The sequence below is a fragment of the Sus scrofa genome, chromosome 7, assembly GCF_054392235.1.
Source record: "Sus scrofa isolate SSC_HxYL_T2T_F1_AM1 chromosome 7, Sscrofa_HxYL_maternal_Yorkshire_Landrace_v2.0, whole genome shotgun sequence".
Classification (NCBI taxonomy): Eukaryota; Metazoa; Chordata; class Mammalia; order Artiodactyla; family Suidae; genus Sus; species Sus scrofa.
This window is the reverse complement of record NC_139389.1, coordinates 82766640-82784010: the sequence shown is the minus strand read 5'-3', so window position 1 is coordinate 82784010 and position 17371 is coordinate 82766640. Positions and strand designations below refer to the sequence as shown.

The 17371-nt window shown below is 40.5% G+C and overlaps 2 protein-coding genes across 3 annotated transcripts in view; one reads left to right on the top strand and one right to left on the bottom strand.

The window, feature by feature from the left end:
- LOC110261585 (uncharacterized) overlaps positions 1-17371 on the top strand; it is a 484734-nt gene that overhangs the window by 32109 nt on the left and 435254 nt on the right. The window lies entirely within an intron of this gene.
- LOC146401691 (uncharacterized) lies at positions 2018-10146 on the bottom strand. 2 transcript variants are annotated; one of them, XM_084970409.1, is made up of 2 exons: positions 10009-10146; positions 2018-2591 (listed from the first exon to the last, which is right to left on the bottom strand). In XM_084970409.1, exons 1-2 carry the CDS (start codon positions 10087-10089, stop codon positions 2304-2306), a joined length of 369 nt encoding a protein of 122 aa, XP_084826535.1. In that variant the 5' UTR covers positions 10090-10146; the 3' UTR covers positions 2018-2303. The 2 variants fall into 2 exon arrangements, with proteins under 2 accessions (XP_084826535.1, XP_084826536.1); XM_084970410.1 differs by lacking the exon at positions 10009-10146 and adding an exon at positions 9409-9601.

Below are 17371 nucleotides of genomic sequence, written 5' to 3'. Positions count from 1 at the left end.
ATCTGTACAGAGAGTAAAGGGGATTGTTCTCTGTATATCCAGTTGGAGGCATGAAAAGAATGAAAGGCACCTTCTCTTGCGCAAAAGGGAACTAACTCCTCTTGCCTGACTACCTTGAGCTGGGGCTTCAGTCTTTTCCTACCTTAAGTCTGAGTCTTGATCTTGCCTGCTTTTAAACTGGATTATACTATCAACTCTCCAGTACTCAGTCCTTCAGACTTGGATAAAACATATACAATTTTTTCTCCCGAGCCTCCGTGTGCTCACTACAAATTTTAGGAGTTTTAAGCCTCCATAGTTGCATAATTGTGTGAACCAATTCCTTATAATAAAAATCTGTTCTCTCTCTCTTTCTCTCTCTTTTTCTCCTGTCCTCCCTCCATTTATCTATCTACTGATCAACAGAAGCAGAGAGAGGATGTTGTAACACAGTTTTGACACATCTTTTGTACACACACATACCTTATTAGTTCTATGTCTTTGGAGAACCCTGACTAAAAAGAGTCTTTGCCAAAGAACCTTAGAGTGAGCAACTCCATGTGGGCATTATTGGTCCATATGGGAATAATGGCCTATTAAAAGACTTCCTCTTATCTTACTGATTCTGTCCATTAAATATTTCTTAAACATATTTTTTCCTTTTCGTTCCACTACTTTATGGCCTTAATGATTTTTTTTGCTTTTACAATCTAAATCCCTGCTTAACAGGAGATAGTGCTTTGAGAAAGATCTCCAGCATCCTCCTTACTTTCTGCAAGAAGTAAATCCTTCCTTCTGCTCTTTGGCTTGGTTGTGTCTTTTGGCTTGACACTCACTAAAGATGAACCCAGTTTTTGCATAGACAAATTTTGGTGACTCTGGTGGGAGCTCATGCCTAAACTTTTTGAGTTCTCTCAGTTCCCAGCAGTGGGCTGCAGCAACTCACCTGGGAAAATTTATCTATGTTGCTGGGGAATTTTTGGAAATGAGCAGAGGAGAACCCCTCTTTATACCTGATTTGTTGGGTGCATATTCCCCAACTTGATGAATGAGCTCAGCAGCTCAGATATCTGATGATGGCTCAGACGTCTTGATCTGTAGAGTCCCTTCAGAGAGGTGAGTGACATTTATCCCACAAATCAGCTTCAAGCTTCAGGGCTCTATCTCCATTTCAAGGGGGAAGAGGGATAATTTAGGAACTGTGGGGGGGGGGGGAAATCCCTGCCAAACAATTTCTTCATTCAATGTACCAGAAAGATCTTTCAATGTGCAAGTCTGATAATGTATTTACATTGCTTCAGATCTTTCCATTGTTTCTGGTAGTGTTTTCCTTCTAAATCTAGGCTACACAGGTATATTTGCTTTGTGAAAATTCATTGAACTGTGGATGCATGCCTTGTGTACCTTTGTGTATGTGTGATTTAAACAAAATGTTATTTTTAAAAATATCCCCATATCCTCCCAGCGTCCCAGGATTTAGTCAAACCCTTAGCTTGATTTTTAAAGCCTTTGGTGAGTCTTGTCTTTCCAAATTCCTGTTACTTCCCAAGTTTACCCACACCTCATTACTTGTGTCCTACAGATAAACTATATTTTTTTCTTAACTATTCCTCTTTGCTTTGGAATGCCCTTCCTTTTTTTTTTTTTTTTTTAAATGGCTGAACCTGTGGCCATGGAAGTTCCCAAGCTTGGGGTCAAATCAAAACCTCAGCAGTTGGCCTACACCATAGCCATAGCAATGCCAGATCTGAACCAAATTTGCGACCTATGCCACAGGTTGTGGCAATGCGGGACCTTAACTCATTGAGCAAGGCCAGGGATCAAACCCACATTCTCACAGACACTATGTTGGGTTCTAAACCTACTGAGCCACAAAGAGAACACCTGTCCACCCTCTTAACTATTATTCCTCCTTTAAGAATAAACCCAGGTAGTGTCTCTGGGAAAATTTTTAATCTCTTAAGGCCATTCTTCCTCGTTTGCCCAAGGTACAGTGCACACATCTCTCTTTTTGTCTCACACACATGCACTCATCACATTGGTATACCTATTTATTTTTATTTTTGACTCTTCCATTAGATGATAAATCCTTTTGTGGCCTGGAATATTTCATACATATTTTTCTCCAGTATCTAACATTGTGTTTGGTATATAGTCTATAGCCATAAACATGTTTTAAATACATGAATGATGGAGACAGATTGAGGAAATGTAATAAACGAGCCATGCTTTGAAATAAATTACAATCTAGTTGAGTACATGAAATACAGACACATTAAAAGTTAAATGAAGGTAGGTTGCTGGCGCAGTTGCCGAGGGCGGCGTCACTGAGCCGCACCAGCGGAGCCGGGTGCAGCCCGGCTCCTCTCGCCTGCCTTCTCGGGGGCTCGCTTCTTCACCCTGCGTCCGTGGAGCCTTTTCCATGTCCCCAGTGGACGCAGCCCTCCGCAGCCTCCAAGCCCATGGCCACTAGCCTGAGGAGGCCCTCTTTCACCGCCTGTTCTTCCTCCCCTACGGACGCGGACGACGAGGGCGTGCGGGGCACTTGCGAAGATGCTTCTCTGTGATCTTTTGCTCGTGTCTACGGCGTCAGTCAGCTTATGAAGGCGTTTCTACGGAAGACAGGATGCAACTGTCAAATTCTAAACCTTGGGGCTGGGATGGATACCACCTTCTGGAGGTTATAGGATGAGGATCTTCTACCAAGTACATCTTGGAAAGTCGACGTTGCAGGGATCGTCTGGAGGAAGCTGCACAGCATCAAAACCATTGTGACCAGACATCTACATGGACAGCTGCAAGAACAAAGGATTCTGCAACCAAGAATTTGGCCACAACCAGCCACACCTTTACTCCTTTTAGTAGAAAGTCTTTGGGACCCTTGTTCACCGGCTTGGTCTGCTAGCTTTCTGAATAAAGCTGCTATTTCTTTAGCCAAAAAAATAAAAAAATAAAAAATAAATAAAAAACAAACAAACAAAAACACACAAAAAAACAAAGTTAAATCAAGGAGTTCTGTTGTGGCTCAATGGTAACAAACCTGACTACTATCCATGAGGATACAGGTTTGATCCCAGGGATCAAAAACTCAGTGAATTAAGGATCTGGCATTGCTATAAATTGTGCTGTAGGTCACAGACACAGCTTGGATCTGGTGTTGCTATGGCATAAGGCTGGCAGCTGCAGCTCTGATTCGACCGCTAGCCTGGGAACTTCCATATGCTGTGGGTGTGGCCCTAAAAAAATGTTAAATGAAAATATGATACCCAAATAAATGAGTCATGAGTAATAAACTGATAAATGTTCAATCAAGGGAATGGATCCTAAATGATACAAATGTCAGAGGAGAGAAGTGGTCAGTAGGAACTTGACGCCCAGATTTGAAAAGTTACACAACATCTGGATTGCTGGAAAGAAAGAAGAAAGATATTCCCTTAATGAGAATCACTTAAAATATCTATGAAAAAACAGTTGAGTAAATAGAACAATCCCACTAGATTTTTTTTTTAATATGGAAGAAAATTGATAAAACAGGAGATTCAGGCAAGAAAAAGAAATTTATAGGGAAGATGGGATGCTACATTTTGGGCATGTTGAATTTGAGATGCCTGCAAAAGACCAAACAGAGCTATCTGGAAAGTGGTTAGAAATCCAATCTGTATTTCAAGAGAGAAGTAAGAGACACACATTAAATAGCTGGTCACATGTGAGCTCATGAATTGACCTGTAAAAGAATATACAGAGAGAAGGGAAGGGGTTAAAAATGGGGCCTTGGGGAAAATCTATATTTAAGGGAGAGAAAGAGGAAGAGAAACCATAAAGGGAAACCTGATATGTGTCAAGAAAATAGAAAGGAACTCAGAGAGTTGGAGAGCCCCAGAGCCAAAGGAGAGTAGGATTTTAAGAATCAGGGGGTTGTTGGAGGTGGCAAATGTATTTGAGAAGCCAAAAATGCTAAGAACTACAATGAGGCTATTGGATTTGTTTTGGGAGTTAAATGTTGATCTTTAAGACAGCTATTTCAGTAGAGTGCTAAAAACTGAAAATAGTACAGTGGGTTGAGGAATTAGTGGGAAGTTAGGAGGGAAGGCAAACCTCTCTCAAGAAGAATGGCATGAGTGAAGAGGAGATTGGCCTGGTAGCTTGATAAATTAGCAGAGCTTAAAAAGGCCTTTTTTCACAGATGATGTATGGGAATACTGTGGGTACAGGCAAAGTCGATTTTTTTTTTTTCAGAAAGAAATGGAAGATGCCATGGATAGGTAGGGATAGTCAACTGATGGGCCAAGATCCAAGGTTAAGATAAAGGCAAAGAACCAATGCCAGCTGGAAAACATGTGGGAGGATTATTTGAGTACTCTGGGAAATTTTGAGGTTTTTATGAAGGGGCATAGGGAGAACATAACTTTTGCAAGTCTTCCATGTTCTTAGCCAAATCAAAAGTGAGGTTTTGAGGGCAGGTGAGATGAGCTTAGGAATGAATTCGTGATGGACACAAAGCTTAATATTGAGATTAGACACAGACAGACACAAGATACAGGTATGTAGGGAAATGTATTGTCTACATGCATATTGGAGATACAGTGTGTGTTTAATTATGATTAACATATATCTATTGTAAAATCTCACCATCCATCAATAAACATTGTTAGATGATACTACAACAGAAAAATCTAGAAAAGTTGGTGTTTAACTGGATAACTGGATAGCAGGGCATAGGTGTGATATAATTAGCTGAATGAGTCAGGAAGGATACAAATTCTCTGCCAGAACTACAGCAGTCACAAGGACACCAGGTTTGGGATAGAAGATGATATGTATGTTTTAGTCATTAGATTTGATATGGAAAATCATGAAATTCAAGAGATGGATTTCCATAACTTTACGTAGATGGAGGTCTTGATGTGAACTAATGATCAGAGCAAAATTGTAGGTAACAGCGATGAGAGAGAGAAGGCCGGAAAGGAATAAGGCAAGTACTATGACCAGAGGCTCAGGGGGCAAAGATTTTCAGCTGTTTAGTGGGACAAAGAAGGCAAGGAGAAAGAGAACAAGGAATACATGAGTTCCATGATTCGCTAGCTGGGTAACTATCCATTGGTTTTCTTTACATTATGGCCTTGCTTTCACTATTAATTTTTAAATGGATTATCCACAATATACAAATTATTGCTCAAATTTTCCTCTGAAGAGTTCCTTATGATAGAGAGAGACTATTTTTTTTCCCCCAGCTTTCAGGATTGGAGTCTATGCAGGACTCAAAAATTTTCAAAAAAAACCCGAATTTTCTTTGGAAGTCTTTATACAGTGCATCTTTACTTTCATTGTTTTGGTTTGCCACATTGGATTTACTTCACTGTTTTTCCCTGGACAGTTTCTGCAGGCTTCTAAGGTGATTCCAAGATGATTTTCCTTCCTAGACATGCTTCCTGCCAATATATATAGGAACAATATTTTTTAGTTCAATATCCACCGAGAGACATTTTTGAGGAGAGACATTAAACTAGAAAGAGGGTGACTAACAGCAGCTCAATAGAACAATATTCTTGAACGGATTGTATCTAAGTCTTGGTTTCTTTATTTTGAAGCTCTATATTTTTAATGGAGGCTTTTACTTTTCTTGCCTTCGATGTATAAAACAAGCTACTGACAGAAAGAATTATAGCAACTTTTATGCATAAATTAAATGTTCTGGGATGATTATTAGAGTTTATTTTCTAAGGACTCTTCCTTCCTGGGCTCTATGTATGACTAAAGACAAATAATAAACATTACACGCTAAAATGCTCTTGTCCAATTTACATTTACAGAATAATGCAGGCATATAGATGAGAATTCCTTAGATGCAACTGAAATTTGTATTAATGACAGCTGTTATATATGATGAGTAATGTATCACAAAGAAAGTGACATTTTAGTATTTTGTTTCACATATTAATGCTGCTAAAATGAAATTCTTTATCAGTTCTATCCCAAATTACTCTTGCGACCACTTAGAGCTTTCTTTCTCTGAAATATTTTCCCTGCCTCTCAGTCATGCATAACAGAAAATTATTCTGCATCCCATCCAAGCTCAAAAAAATTCCAGTTTTAAGTGCATGCTAAAATAGTGCCAAGAGAAAACTCAAAATAGAAGCCTCAGGACAGAGAGAGATCATTTTGTTCAGTAAGTTTAAATGTAATAGTAGAGGTTAAAATAAGCCCAGTTGATTATCCAGGTTAGTATTCAGAATTTCATGTTGAAATTTTCAAGGGCGCCGTAAGAAGGAAGGAGTAAATAGTGCCACAGGAATTTTCTGGGTCAGTGTCTTCTGAAGACACTCACATATGGATCCTAAGTGTGTGGGCAGGCAGTGTTGCTAGGTGGGTTTGACTTAAATTTACTTTTTTTAAATTTGTAACTGATACTTTTCTCATCAAACAAAAAAAATAATTATTGAACTACTACTAACACACATGGCATTGTGTGTTAGTGTAGCTGGAAGCTAAGACGATGCAGTCCATGCTTCCATTCCCTGAAACACAAAGTGATACAAGTAAGCTTTCCTTCGCTTTAACAGAACAGTTACCAGAGTGATGCAGATTCACACACAGCAGTTCCCTGGCAGGCTTCTTGGTCTACTAGCCATCTGCCTTTAGAGACGGAGCTGGTGATGGCAAATCTCTATGTTGATATCTCTGAGATGTGCTTCAAATTGACAGAGACCTAAACCAAGCTATCTATCCTTGCTAGGATGAAAAAGAAAAATCACAGAATGGTTTAGAAGTCTATTTACCTGAAAAGTCCATATTTATCTGAAAATAATCTTAGGCAGCCAATATCAAGGACTTTTAATGTTAAGGCTAATTTTCACTTCTGTTTGGCTATAATGACAAAATATAGTAAATACTCTTTAAGTTCTGAGAAAGAACAAATTGGCTATAGATTAACAGTATATATCTATGAGTTAAAGATAGAAAGTTATATATTGAATAACTTTATTCTCACACTGATGAAACTCACTTCTTTGGAGGGTATTTTTCCTATTCTCTTTCTAATTTCATCATTATCAGTGAAAATGCATTTCTGTACCATGATTCAGAAAAGAAAACCTTCTTGGATCATAGAGTTAAAAGTAACTTATCCTAAGCGTCTATGCAAAGCATTTTCCAGTTTAGCAAAAGAATGAAAAATGTTTTTTTGCAGCTCTATGTTTTGTGTGTCTGCATATCCTAATATTGTTTTTTCCTTTTTTTTTTAACATAGTAAAATTTCCCTTTGGATGTCTTCAAGTTACCCAGAGTTTAACTCTGCAATTGAACCCTTTATATCTCTTCTCCAAACATGCTCTTTCTTCTGCAGGAAATATCTTAGGTAGTGGTTCATGCTCCTTGGCAAACTTCTACTCATCCTTCATGGCCTTAGCCTAAATATCACCTCCTCTCTTGTGTATTTCCAGCTCTTCCAAGTGACATTGGGTGTTTTTTTTTTTTTTTTTTTTTTTTTTTGTCTTTTTTTTTGCCATTTCTTGGGCCGCTCCCGCGGCATATGGAGGTTCCCAGGCTAGGGGTCCAATCGGAGCTGTAGCCACCGGCCTACACCAGAGCCACAGCAACGCAGGATCCGAACCGCATCTGCAACCTACACCACAGCTCATGGCAACGCCGGATTGTTAACCCACTGAGCAAGGGCAGGGACTGAACCCATAACCTCAGGGTTCCTAGTCGGATTCGTTAACCACTGCGCCACGATGGGAACTCTGACATTGGGTGTTTTTGTTCCTATTTTCTTATGCAACTTTTTCTCACTTTCACTTTTATTTACATATGATGTCATGATTGTGAGCTCCTCAAAAGCAAGAATTCTTCCAGGTTCTTTGTATCCTTGCGGCTATATCGAGGCATGTCATAGTTTACACACTGAAAATGTTTGTTGAATCAGTTTATATGCATCTGCTACTGTCTCCATGCTTGATCTTCATGCATACATTTATCAAGGGCAAGGCATTTTGTTTCACCGTGTACGAATGTCATTTACAAGCTGTTTGATCTCTTAACCACTTGGTTTCCTCATTTATAAAACATAGAAGAGATACGATTTCTTCCGTTGATAAGGACAATATTATCCTTATCCCACTGAACAAGGCCAGGGATCAAACCCACATCCTCAGGGATACTGGTCAGGTTCATTAACCACTGAGCCATGATGGGAACACCATGGATTCCCAAGTTTATGAGACTTGCTGACTTTGACAGCTTACAGGAACCTTGGAAGGCTGACACTCAGAGCCCAGGTTTTATAAAGTAGCAGCATAAGTTGGTATGGAGTTTACATTGTCACATTTGTTCAGTCAATTTCTTCTGAACATAAGACACTTTAACATGAGATGCTTCTAGAAGCAGCATTTCCCGCCCCCCCCAGGCAACTAGGTTATTCTCAGGGAGTTACATATAACATCTTGTAGTCGTAAATATAGAAAACTGCCTGTGTTCCACCCAAGGCTACTATAAAGACATAACAAAAGTTTTGAATTAAAATTCTCAATAACTATTATGTATTATTAAAGTGACCTACTTTATGAAAATAAGGAACTTGTCATGCTACATGGCATACCTGTGTTATAAAACCAATTAAGGGTAGTCATAAACTGAGATGTATATGTCTATATAGGTATCAAATACCTGAAAAATTAGGAATGTAGATTCATTTCTGGAATCAAAGAGCAAAACACTGCAAGTGAATTACTTCCCCCCACCCCAAATAATATTAAAATTGAACGTACAAACTTAGAGTGCTGTTCTCTCATCCTATCTATTGGTTTGAGAAGAACTTTCACAAACTCTTTCCAGAGATTAGACTAATGACCCCAGTAAAATCCCCCAAATCTCATTGAAGCCTGAGGCATTGCAATTTATTGTCTTCCTGATGTGTATCTCCTGGCAGCACAACCACAGGACTAAAGGGTAATGCTTTGCAAGAGTCACCTAGAAATCCCCAGGGTTCAGTCTGTCGCCCTAGTGAGAACTTTCTGGAAGGCTCTCAATCTTAACTCCTTAGCTAAACTTGGGATAACTCTCGTGGTCTTCAGAAGTCTTAAGGTTCCACTGGGTGAACAGAGCATAATATTTTGTTTTCCTCAGAAATGAAATTCAAAGGAAAGAAGTAGTTTTAGGTCTAGTAACTCATACCCTGTAAAAGAATAATGTCCTTGTTGAGGTTATCCCTACCCATGTGAAACAGATTTTTAAAGGGAATTTTCTGGGTAATTGAGGTAATTAATCAGATCAAAATTGCCTTTGACCTGAAATCCTCAGATTAGTGAGGGAAGAGTTGGTGTGTGAGTATTGTTTCCCTGTCTCTGTGGCAGGTGGGAATGGTTTTTGTAGTAATTGTTTGACTGCTCCATTCCCTGCCTCTGTGTGCAAACAGCCTAAGCCCCCTTGGCTTACCTTAATGGTCTCTGTTTCTCTTCCAAAGAATATAAATGATTTGAACTCTCTTATAAGAGTCCTTCCTTTGGACATGGCAGTTGAAGGAATTCCACGTTGAAGATGGAGAAATTGACCCGGATCGTGACTATATAATTGTTGTCAGTGGAGGCGCCACCAGACCTGAGTCTTGTGACTCACAGTCAGGCACCCTCCCTCCCACGCGGCATTGTGGAATGTGTTCCTTGTTGCCTAAAATTACCCTGAAACCACTCAAAGCTGGCAGGACCAGTTCTCCTTGTAAAATCATCCCTTCTTACTGATGGAGGTCCAAGAAGCCTAAGATAAAATTATCTTGAAGGCAAACCACTGAACTATCTCAAGGCGGAAGGAGGGAGGTCTGCCTGTTGTACTAGCCCTTTGAAATATCCACTTCTACCGACAATTTATCTGTTCCTACTTTTCTCTAAAGCACCCCTTTCCTGCTATCTCAGTCAGAATTATTTGTGAAGCACTGTCACGGCTCCCCCTCCCCTCCTGCAACCACATTCCCAAATTGGCTGAACGGCATTAATCAGAAGCTGCCCTGGTCACTATGTAAGGTAAAATAGATGAACTTACCAGCTTGGTGTGAGAAAAATATCTGCTGGTTTCTCTCTGCAGTATACCTAGAAGGAGGCCAGGGCCTGGCAGATAATCCATACCTATTAGGGCAAAAATCAATGTTCCCAATCAGGTAATGCCCTGATTGGATTTTCTCTACAGCAGAGCAGGAATCATTGTATGACAGCTTCCTCCTTCAAATATGAGGGCCTGGCTGCAGGGACAGCCTGTTGCCACCTTGATCCCTGGAGAGCATACAGCACGAGCTCTTTTGTTCTCGATGTCCTCACTGTCGTGAATTTAGACTTTGAACTGCATCTGCAGGGGTCCTCAGTTTTCACTTTCATTATGTTTGTATGACATTCTGAGGTCAGACATAAAATGGAAAGTGGGGTTGATAAATCAACTAGATAAGAGGACTGACAGTATAATTTTGGCAGATTAGCTGTGCCATTTGTAATACTGAATTAACTTCATTAAGCTGCACAGACTTCACCTAATATCATATAAATGTGTATTAGTCATTACAGTTGTAGATGAAAAGTTCAGTAAAAATGTATCCGGCCTACACTAAATATAAAGCACTCAGATGAATTCTGCACAGTTGTTTCACTTCTGAAATTTTCCTCTTCATGTACATTACTGAGGTTCTAGCAAACATTTACTAAAGAACAAAGATTTGACTTTATGGAGTTGTATTCACTTTGTACTTGATTCTCTTTTAATTTTGACTGTTATTTATGCTGTGTGATAAATCATTTTAGAAAATAATATATAGTGATGATAGCCATGTTTTTATCTGCATTTTCTGATATAAGTGTTGTCTTTCATTTAAAGAAATAAGAGTTGGGGGTAGATGTTGCCTATCTTTCAAAAAGAATTATGACTTATCAATTAAAAAAAGAAATGATGAGGAGATTTAAGCATCTTGCCATGGCTTACAGATACAATTTAGAAAGGCTCCCAGAGCCCACATATTTAGGCAGCAATTGGTGATTCCAGACTTCAGGCCATATTCACCTTTGTCTTCTCTTGAGAATTTACTACCACTCCTTCTGGTTATATAATCTCCAGATCGAGGGGAATTTGAGAGGTCAGGCAAGGATTGCTTTGTCATGGAGATTGGGCAGAATTGAATTAATTTCCTTAAGTGTGGATGCTAGGGTAGGTGGGAGACAATTTATGACTGAATCCTTTCCCCTCCCTGAAATAATAAATATTCTTCCCTGAGAGAAACCTTGTACATTCAAAATCTTTTCTGTGAGTGCTTTGAACATGACTGCAGTTAGTGGAAACATTTTCTTAATAATATTGAATATTCCTTCCCCTCAGAGGAAGGCGCACACGCATGGATGCGTATAAATGGCTAAGAGAGAGATTAATTCAGACCACTCCCTCCAGCCTGCCAGTCCTCTTCTCTGGTATGAAACCCCTTTCCTTTCTGACATTTTATATGCTGTTACTTATTGACAAATGGAGCTGCAGGAGAACCGAATGCATTTATGGTACTTCCTATTATTCCTTGGGGCATGGTCAGGCATGAGCTGATTAACCACCTTGGGATGGGGAAACACACCGAGACGTAAAAACCTCGAACACACCCACCAGCCTGGGAGGCTGGAGAGAGTGTGCAGGCTGTTAGGCAGAGCACAGTTTCCAGAGGCCAAGGAGACAGGCAGTGGGGTCATCTGGTGAAGCCATGAGCAAGAGGGAGGTCACCACAAGAATAACATGGGTCTGATGGGATAATGGAGCCAGCACTGTGGTCCTTTCCTCTTGAAACCAGGGGTACAGCAGATGCGGAGGGCCCAGAAGCCAGCATCCGCCAAGCACAGCCTCAAGTGACAGAGCGCCACCTGGAGTTGAGTGGAAGAATTTCAACTCCTAGGGAAGCTTCCCAACCAGAATGTGGAGGTCGGAAGTAACTGGAAGGGCTCTTGGGAGGGAAATCAGGAAAGGGATCCACAGGTGGGTTGAACTGCTGGAAACAGAATCAAAGTGAAAGATCAAATCCTAGAAAAAGTCAGAGGCAGCACCTAGAGGACAGATGTGTTCGTGTTTTGGGGGCAGTGACATCTACCACTGACTCTCTGTATAGCCTTAAGCAAATCATTTTCTTTCGTTGGATGTCCATGGTCTCTCTTTTCATTCTGTTTAAAATAATAGTGGTATCACAGGTTACTTTAATGAAAAAATGAGGCAACATCTAGGTGCATAATATTGCTTATAAACTCTCTGCGGACAGGAACCAGTTCTTATTCTGATTTTTCCTCCTAGTGCCTAATGCAGAGACCAGCACACAGTCAACACTTTATAAATGTTTGTTAAACTGTGTCACATCACCTTCCAGGTGAATGACATACAGATATACTTATATAGATAGCTAAATTGATCTATCTAGATACATAAATCTGTGCAAATGTGTATAATTATATAAACTAATCTATATATTTATCTATTATCTTTTGTTTTTGAAACTGAGTATAAGGTCAGGGCCAGAGTACCAGAAGTGGTGACAGTCCTCAGTCAGAGAGTGAATCTGGGACTCTTAAATTCCTCCTGGCAAGGCAGGGGCCACAGAAGTGGGTGAGGAGGCCCTCATGCAGGCAGAGAGGAAAGGTTCCAAGATCAGAATTGGGCAGACTTTAGCTTCTTGTTCCTAAAACACCATCTCCTCTGAGATGGAGTAAAAGCAAAAGTGTAGAGTGCTTTTCCTAAAGCATTTAATACTAGTTGTTTTCATGCTTCTGTTTAAAAAAACAAAACAATAACAACAACCAATGAGGCTCAGCTCCTGTCTTCCTGGGAAAAGACTCCCATTAAATATTCAGTAAGCCTCACCATTTTCCTCTTTGCCCTGGAGGCAACTTTTGCAAGGGATAATCAAGGATTCTCACTGATTCTCTACTTGGCTTCCAGACTGTGATGGACTTAAATCAATTTTTTGGTGTTACTTTGATCCCATGAAGCCTAGAGCTGCCCCGCACTTTGTGGGGTTTAAGTTCAGCCATGAGCGACAGATGGCTTGGTCAACAGCAGAAAGCCCAGCATCGGCTGGAAGCAAGAGCTGAGTGCCTGTCATGGCTCTGATGTTTACTAAATGCGTGATCGTGCAAGTGCTATTTCTCTTCCTTGAAGCCTCAGTTTACTCGCTGGTGAAAGGGTTGCAATAACAGCATCTACCTAATAGAGTTAATGTGGTCCTTGAAAGAAATAGTACCGGTAAAGTATTCAGTGCAGTGCCTAGAGCCATATATATGTGTAATACATTTTTGGTATCTTTTTTATATAAGGGAGGGGGAAGGGAAAGGCGCGCAGGTGAGGACAACCATTCAGATGGTGGTGAGGATGAGGAGGAAGCTGGGGTCCCTCTGGGTTGGTTTGTACAGAGTGTGAGGCTCAGAGGACGGGTGAGAAATACGGTTGGTACACAGGTATGATTGGTTAACAGAAGGCTTTTAAAGCTAGATAGGGAGGTTAACTGGATATAGAAAGTCCTGATATGTTTTTGAACCTACTGTCTTGCAAAATAGCACCACATAAATTAAGGATTTCCGTTTAGAAGCTATAGAGATTCCTTTTTAGACTATACTGCCATGTGCTAGCCTCTCCAAACTCTGTGGATTAAGAATTTTTCCACAATTTTTCTTTTAAAGATAATGAGGTTGTGGTCCAGAGAGATTAAAAATTGGCCCATAGTCACCTTGTACATTCAGCTCACCTATTAAGCAGGGATCAAATCAGCATGTGTTAGGGTAATGCAGGAGGGGATGTGAGCCTGTAAAAAGTGCTTTCCAGAGAGAAGCTATTCAGCCAATACAAATCCCCCTTGGTTCTTTGTGTTAAAGACTGGGTTTCTGCCCTGTTCTCATGACCAAGCCCCAGCTTTGCCCATATCCTTAGTTTCTTTGGTCCTTCCATGTCTGTGTGGATAACCTCCTCAGGGCTCTTCCAGACTGAGTATCTATCTCTGAACCTAGCCTGTGGCTATGACTGCTCCTTATTCCAAACTTTTAGATGGAGCTGCTAGCCTCTGCCAGCCTGCTTGTCTACTTGGATGTGTACATGTTACCATGCCCTAGCCTTTTGCTTGGATTCCCAGTCTGATAGCTCCTTGAGGTGACTTCCTGCCTGGAAATTCACCCAAGTACCTGCATCCGGGTAGCTATCAGTCTGATCCGTCACTGTCTTTCCAAGTTGCTTTTCCAATAAAGGAGATTGTTGAAGACGGAGATGCTTGGGTCTCATCATAGACCACTGAATCAGGAGCCCCTAAGGTATGGCCTGGGCATCTGTAGTTTTAAAATGCCGCCCCCCCCTCCAGGATGACCTTGATCCAGTTGTTTTGCAGACTGGCCTCTGGGAAACACTGATGTAGGTACTTTGCTACATGGCCTCTAAGGCCCATTGCAACTCAGTGAGACTTTGGTTCGCTCACAGTTAGGTCAAGTGCATCAATTCAATTCAGGTTAGCAAACTTCCTTTCCTACGAGTTTCTCAAGCTACTTTTTCAACAGAGAAATTATTTAACGTCCCCTTCATATCTCCTTCTGGTTGAACCCATCTTATCGATCTCTACATGGGATTAGATGTCCTGTAGAATAGCTCGGAAGTGCTCCTGCTTCTGCAACCAGCATTTTAACTTGTTCTCACTCTAAGGCACCTGTGAGGGAGGGCTCTTGCCAAGTTTAAAGCCTGACCTTGCTTACAGGCTCCTGGACCTGTGTTTGCTCTTTGCTGTCACCACCTCAACCTAGTTTTGAGTTTCCTCTTAGAAATGATCATCTGTCCACATTCAAAGCAATCTTTATCAAAGCCATTTCTTTGAACTCTTCTAAAGAATAATCTGGGAACATCAGAGATTTAACATCTTTTCAAATACTGCAGGAAAAAAAATAGTTCTGCCTAGATAGAATCCTTCAGATTCCTTAGTTACAGGGCCAGGTCTTACTGAGGTACTAAAAGTTTTGCTGATGTACTAAGATAAGAATTTTAAAAAATTGGTTTTATAAACTGAGAACTTTGGAAGCTTTTAAACATCTTCCTGTGAAATTGTTGTGAATATTAATATATTTGTACATCATTCTATTTCAACTTTATATATGCCAGGAAGTACAGTGTATCAATACTAGTGATTTTATTCTTTTAGAGCATCTGTATACTACAGAGTGATCCTGTAGCAATGAAGAGTAGTTTTTTTAGAGAACAGTTTATCCCTTGAATGTTTTCATGCTATTCAGAACAAGATAGGTTTTGTAAGTTCTGGTTTCACAGATGTGCAAGTTCCTAACATTTTATGGATCATAGAAATCAAATATGCCTGAAAGCATAATGATAAAAAGAATATTTTAGATTCCTAGTATAACCAAGAATATCCTTGCATGAAGTATCAGGTCATCAGTTTGTGAAGAACATTAAGAAGGGCTGAGATGGGATTATATATAAACACTCAAATAATAGTTGGACAAAGGACTCAGAGAGAGATATAGTTTGTCATCATAAACCTGACCAGGGATATTTTGGTTAGCTTGCCACACCAGTGCCCTATTGATCATAGTAAATATTCTTCCCCACTTATTTATTCTCAGGCCACTCTCTTCCAGCTCCCCAGCTGTTGAGCCCAACCAGATCTGGAAGAACTAGGTTGGCTTCGATTCCAGGCATGCTGGATGTTGGCTGCAGTAGACAGCCTCATCGAATGAGTGTTTAGGACTTAGTAACATGGCAGGACACACAAAGGATTTGGTTATGTGGCCAAAAGCTGACTCTCTTTGCAGCGAATCTCCAAACCAGTAAAAATGTAGCTGGTGAGACTCTAAAGTAACAGAGTCTTGAGTTTGTAGAGTTATTTATTTATTTATTATTTATTTATTTATTGCTTTTTAGGGCCACGTCCATGCCATATGGAAGTTCCCGGGCTAGGGGTGGAATCGGAGCTACAGCTGTCGGCTTTTGCCGCAGCCACAGCAACGCGGGATCCCATCTGCATCTGTGACCTACACTACAGCTCACGGCAACACTGGATCCCCAACCCACTGATGGAGGCCAGGGATCGAACCCGCATCCTCATGGATCCTAGTCAGATACATTAACCACTGAACCATGAAGGGAACTCCAGTAGAGCCTTTTAAATAGAACAATGAGAAAAGAAGGCATTTTCCCTTGCTTCGAAATGCAAAGATCTGGGCTCGAGGGTAGTCAGAATACAATTTTTTTTTTTTTTTTGTCTTTTTGTCTTTTGTCTTTTTGTTGTTGTTGCTATTTCTTGGGCCGCTCCTGCGGCATATGGAGGTTCTCAGGCCAGGGGTTGAATCGGAGCTGTAGCCACCGGCCTACGCCAGAGCCACAGCAACGAGGGATCCGAGCCGCGTCTGCGACCTACACCACAGCTCACAGCAACGCCGGATCGTTAACCCACTGAGCAAGGGCAGGGATCGAACCCGCAACCTCATGGTTCCTAGTCGGATTCGTTAACCACTGCGCCACGACGGGAACTCCAGAATACAATTTTGATGTAAGTTTACTAGACTGGACTTCCCTTCAATTCACAAAGTAGGCCGAGTAGTTGCAGGAAGAGTAGCAGAAGCTGGGAGATGCTTAGCATTTGGGAGAACAGAGGTGTGCTTTCCCTGGGCACTTTAGAAGATAATTCATATTTTCACTAGTGAATATTCACCCTAAGCTCCAAAAATAATTTATATGTTTCCTCTTCTTTTTAATTTGTCAAATTATTAAAGTTAATTCCTGAATTATTGGGCCTCAAAAATGGTTACTCTTCTAACTATAGACCATAGTAGTATATTATTTAAAGTGGAATTAATTTTCAAATATTAAAGTATATCTGAAACCACTTGTAATAATAATTTTGAGACAATGAAAGCAAAATAGGAAAAAATGTCCAACAAGATGTTTAATACCTGTCTCTTATTCCAGGATGAAAAAGTGGATTTGAAATTAGACATTAGCTAGACTTCCAGTTTAATATGAGCCTGCTATAGGTACCTTACTGGTCTTCTCCAAACATTCCATGAAAATCCCTTTGAAAATGTACAAGTACTTTTTAATTTTTAATTGCAGCAATTCTGATAATCAGGATACAGGAAAAACATATATTGGACTCAGGGAGGATTTCCACAAACTGCCACATCAGTGGTGTTAGATTGAGAAGCATAGTCGTAGACCCTACTCCACCCTCTGTCTTGGAAAAGTACACATCATCTGGCAGAAGAGAGGAAAAAGCTCTCTGTTACTGTCACAGCCTGTTCCTAGCTCAGGGCTTCTAACCAGAAAGTCAGGCAACCACATTCCTTTCTGCATGAGGACAGTATTTTTTAGGCAGCCAGATCAGGGCTCGCCTCCTCTTTTCTTTCTTCTCTCTTCA

What these genes read in the sequence shown, in the direction of transcription:
- LOC146401691 (XM_084970409.1), bottom strand. Translation starts at nt 10,089, where the DNA reads ATGGATTATCTGCCAGGCCCTGGCCTCCTTCTAGGTATACTGCAGAGA. An exon ending in ATTTTTCTCACACCAAGCTG is followed by an intron (nt 2,592 to 10,008) that starts GTAAGTTCATCT and finishes TGTCTTCCGTAG; the next exon opens with AAACGCCTTCATAAGCTGAC.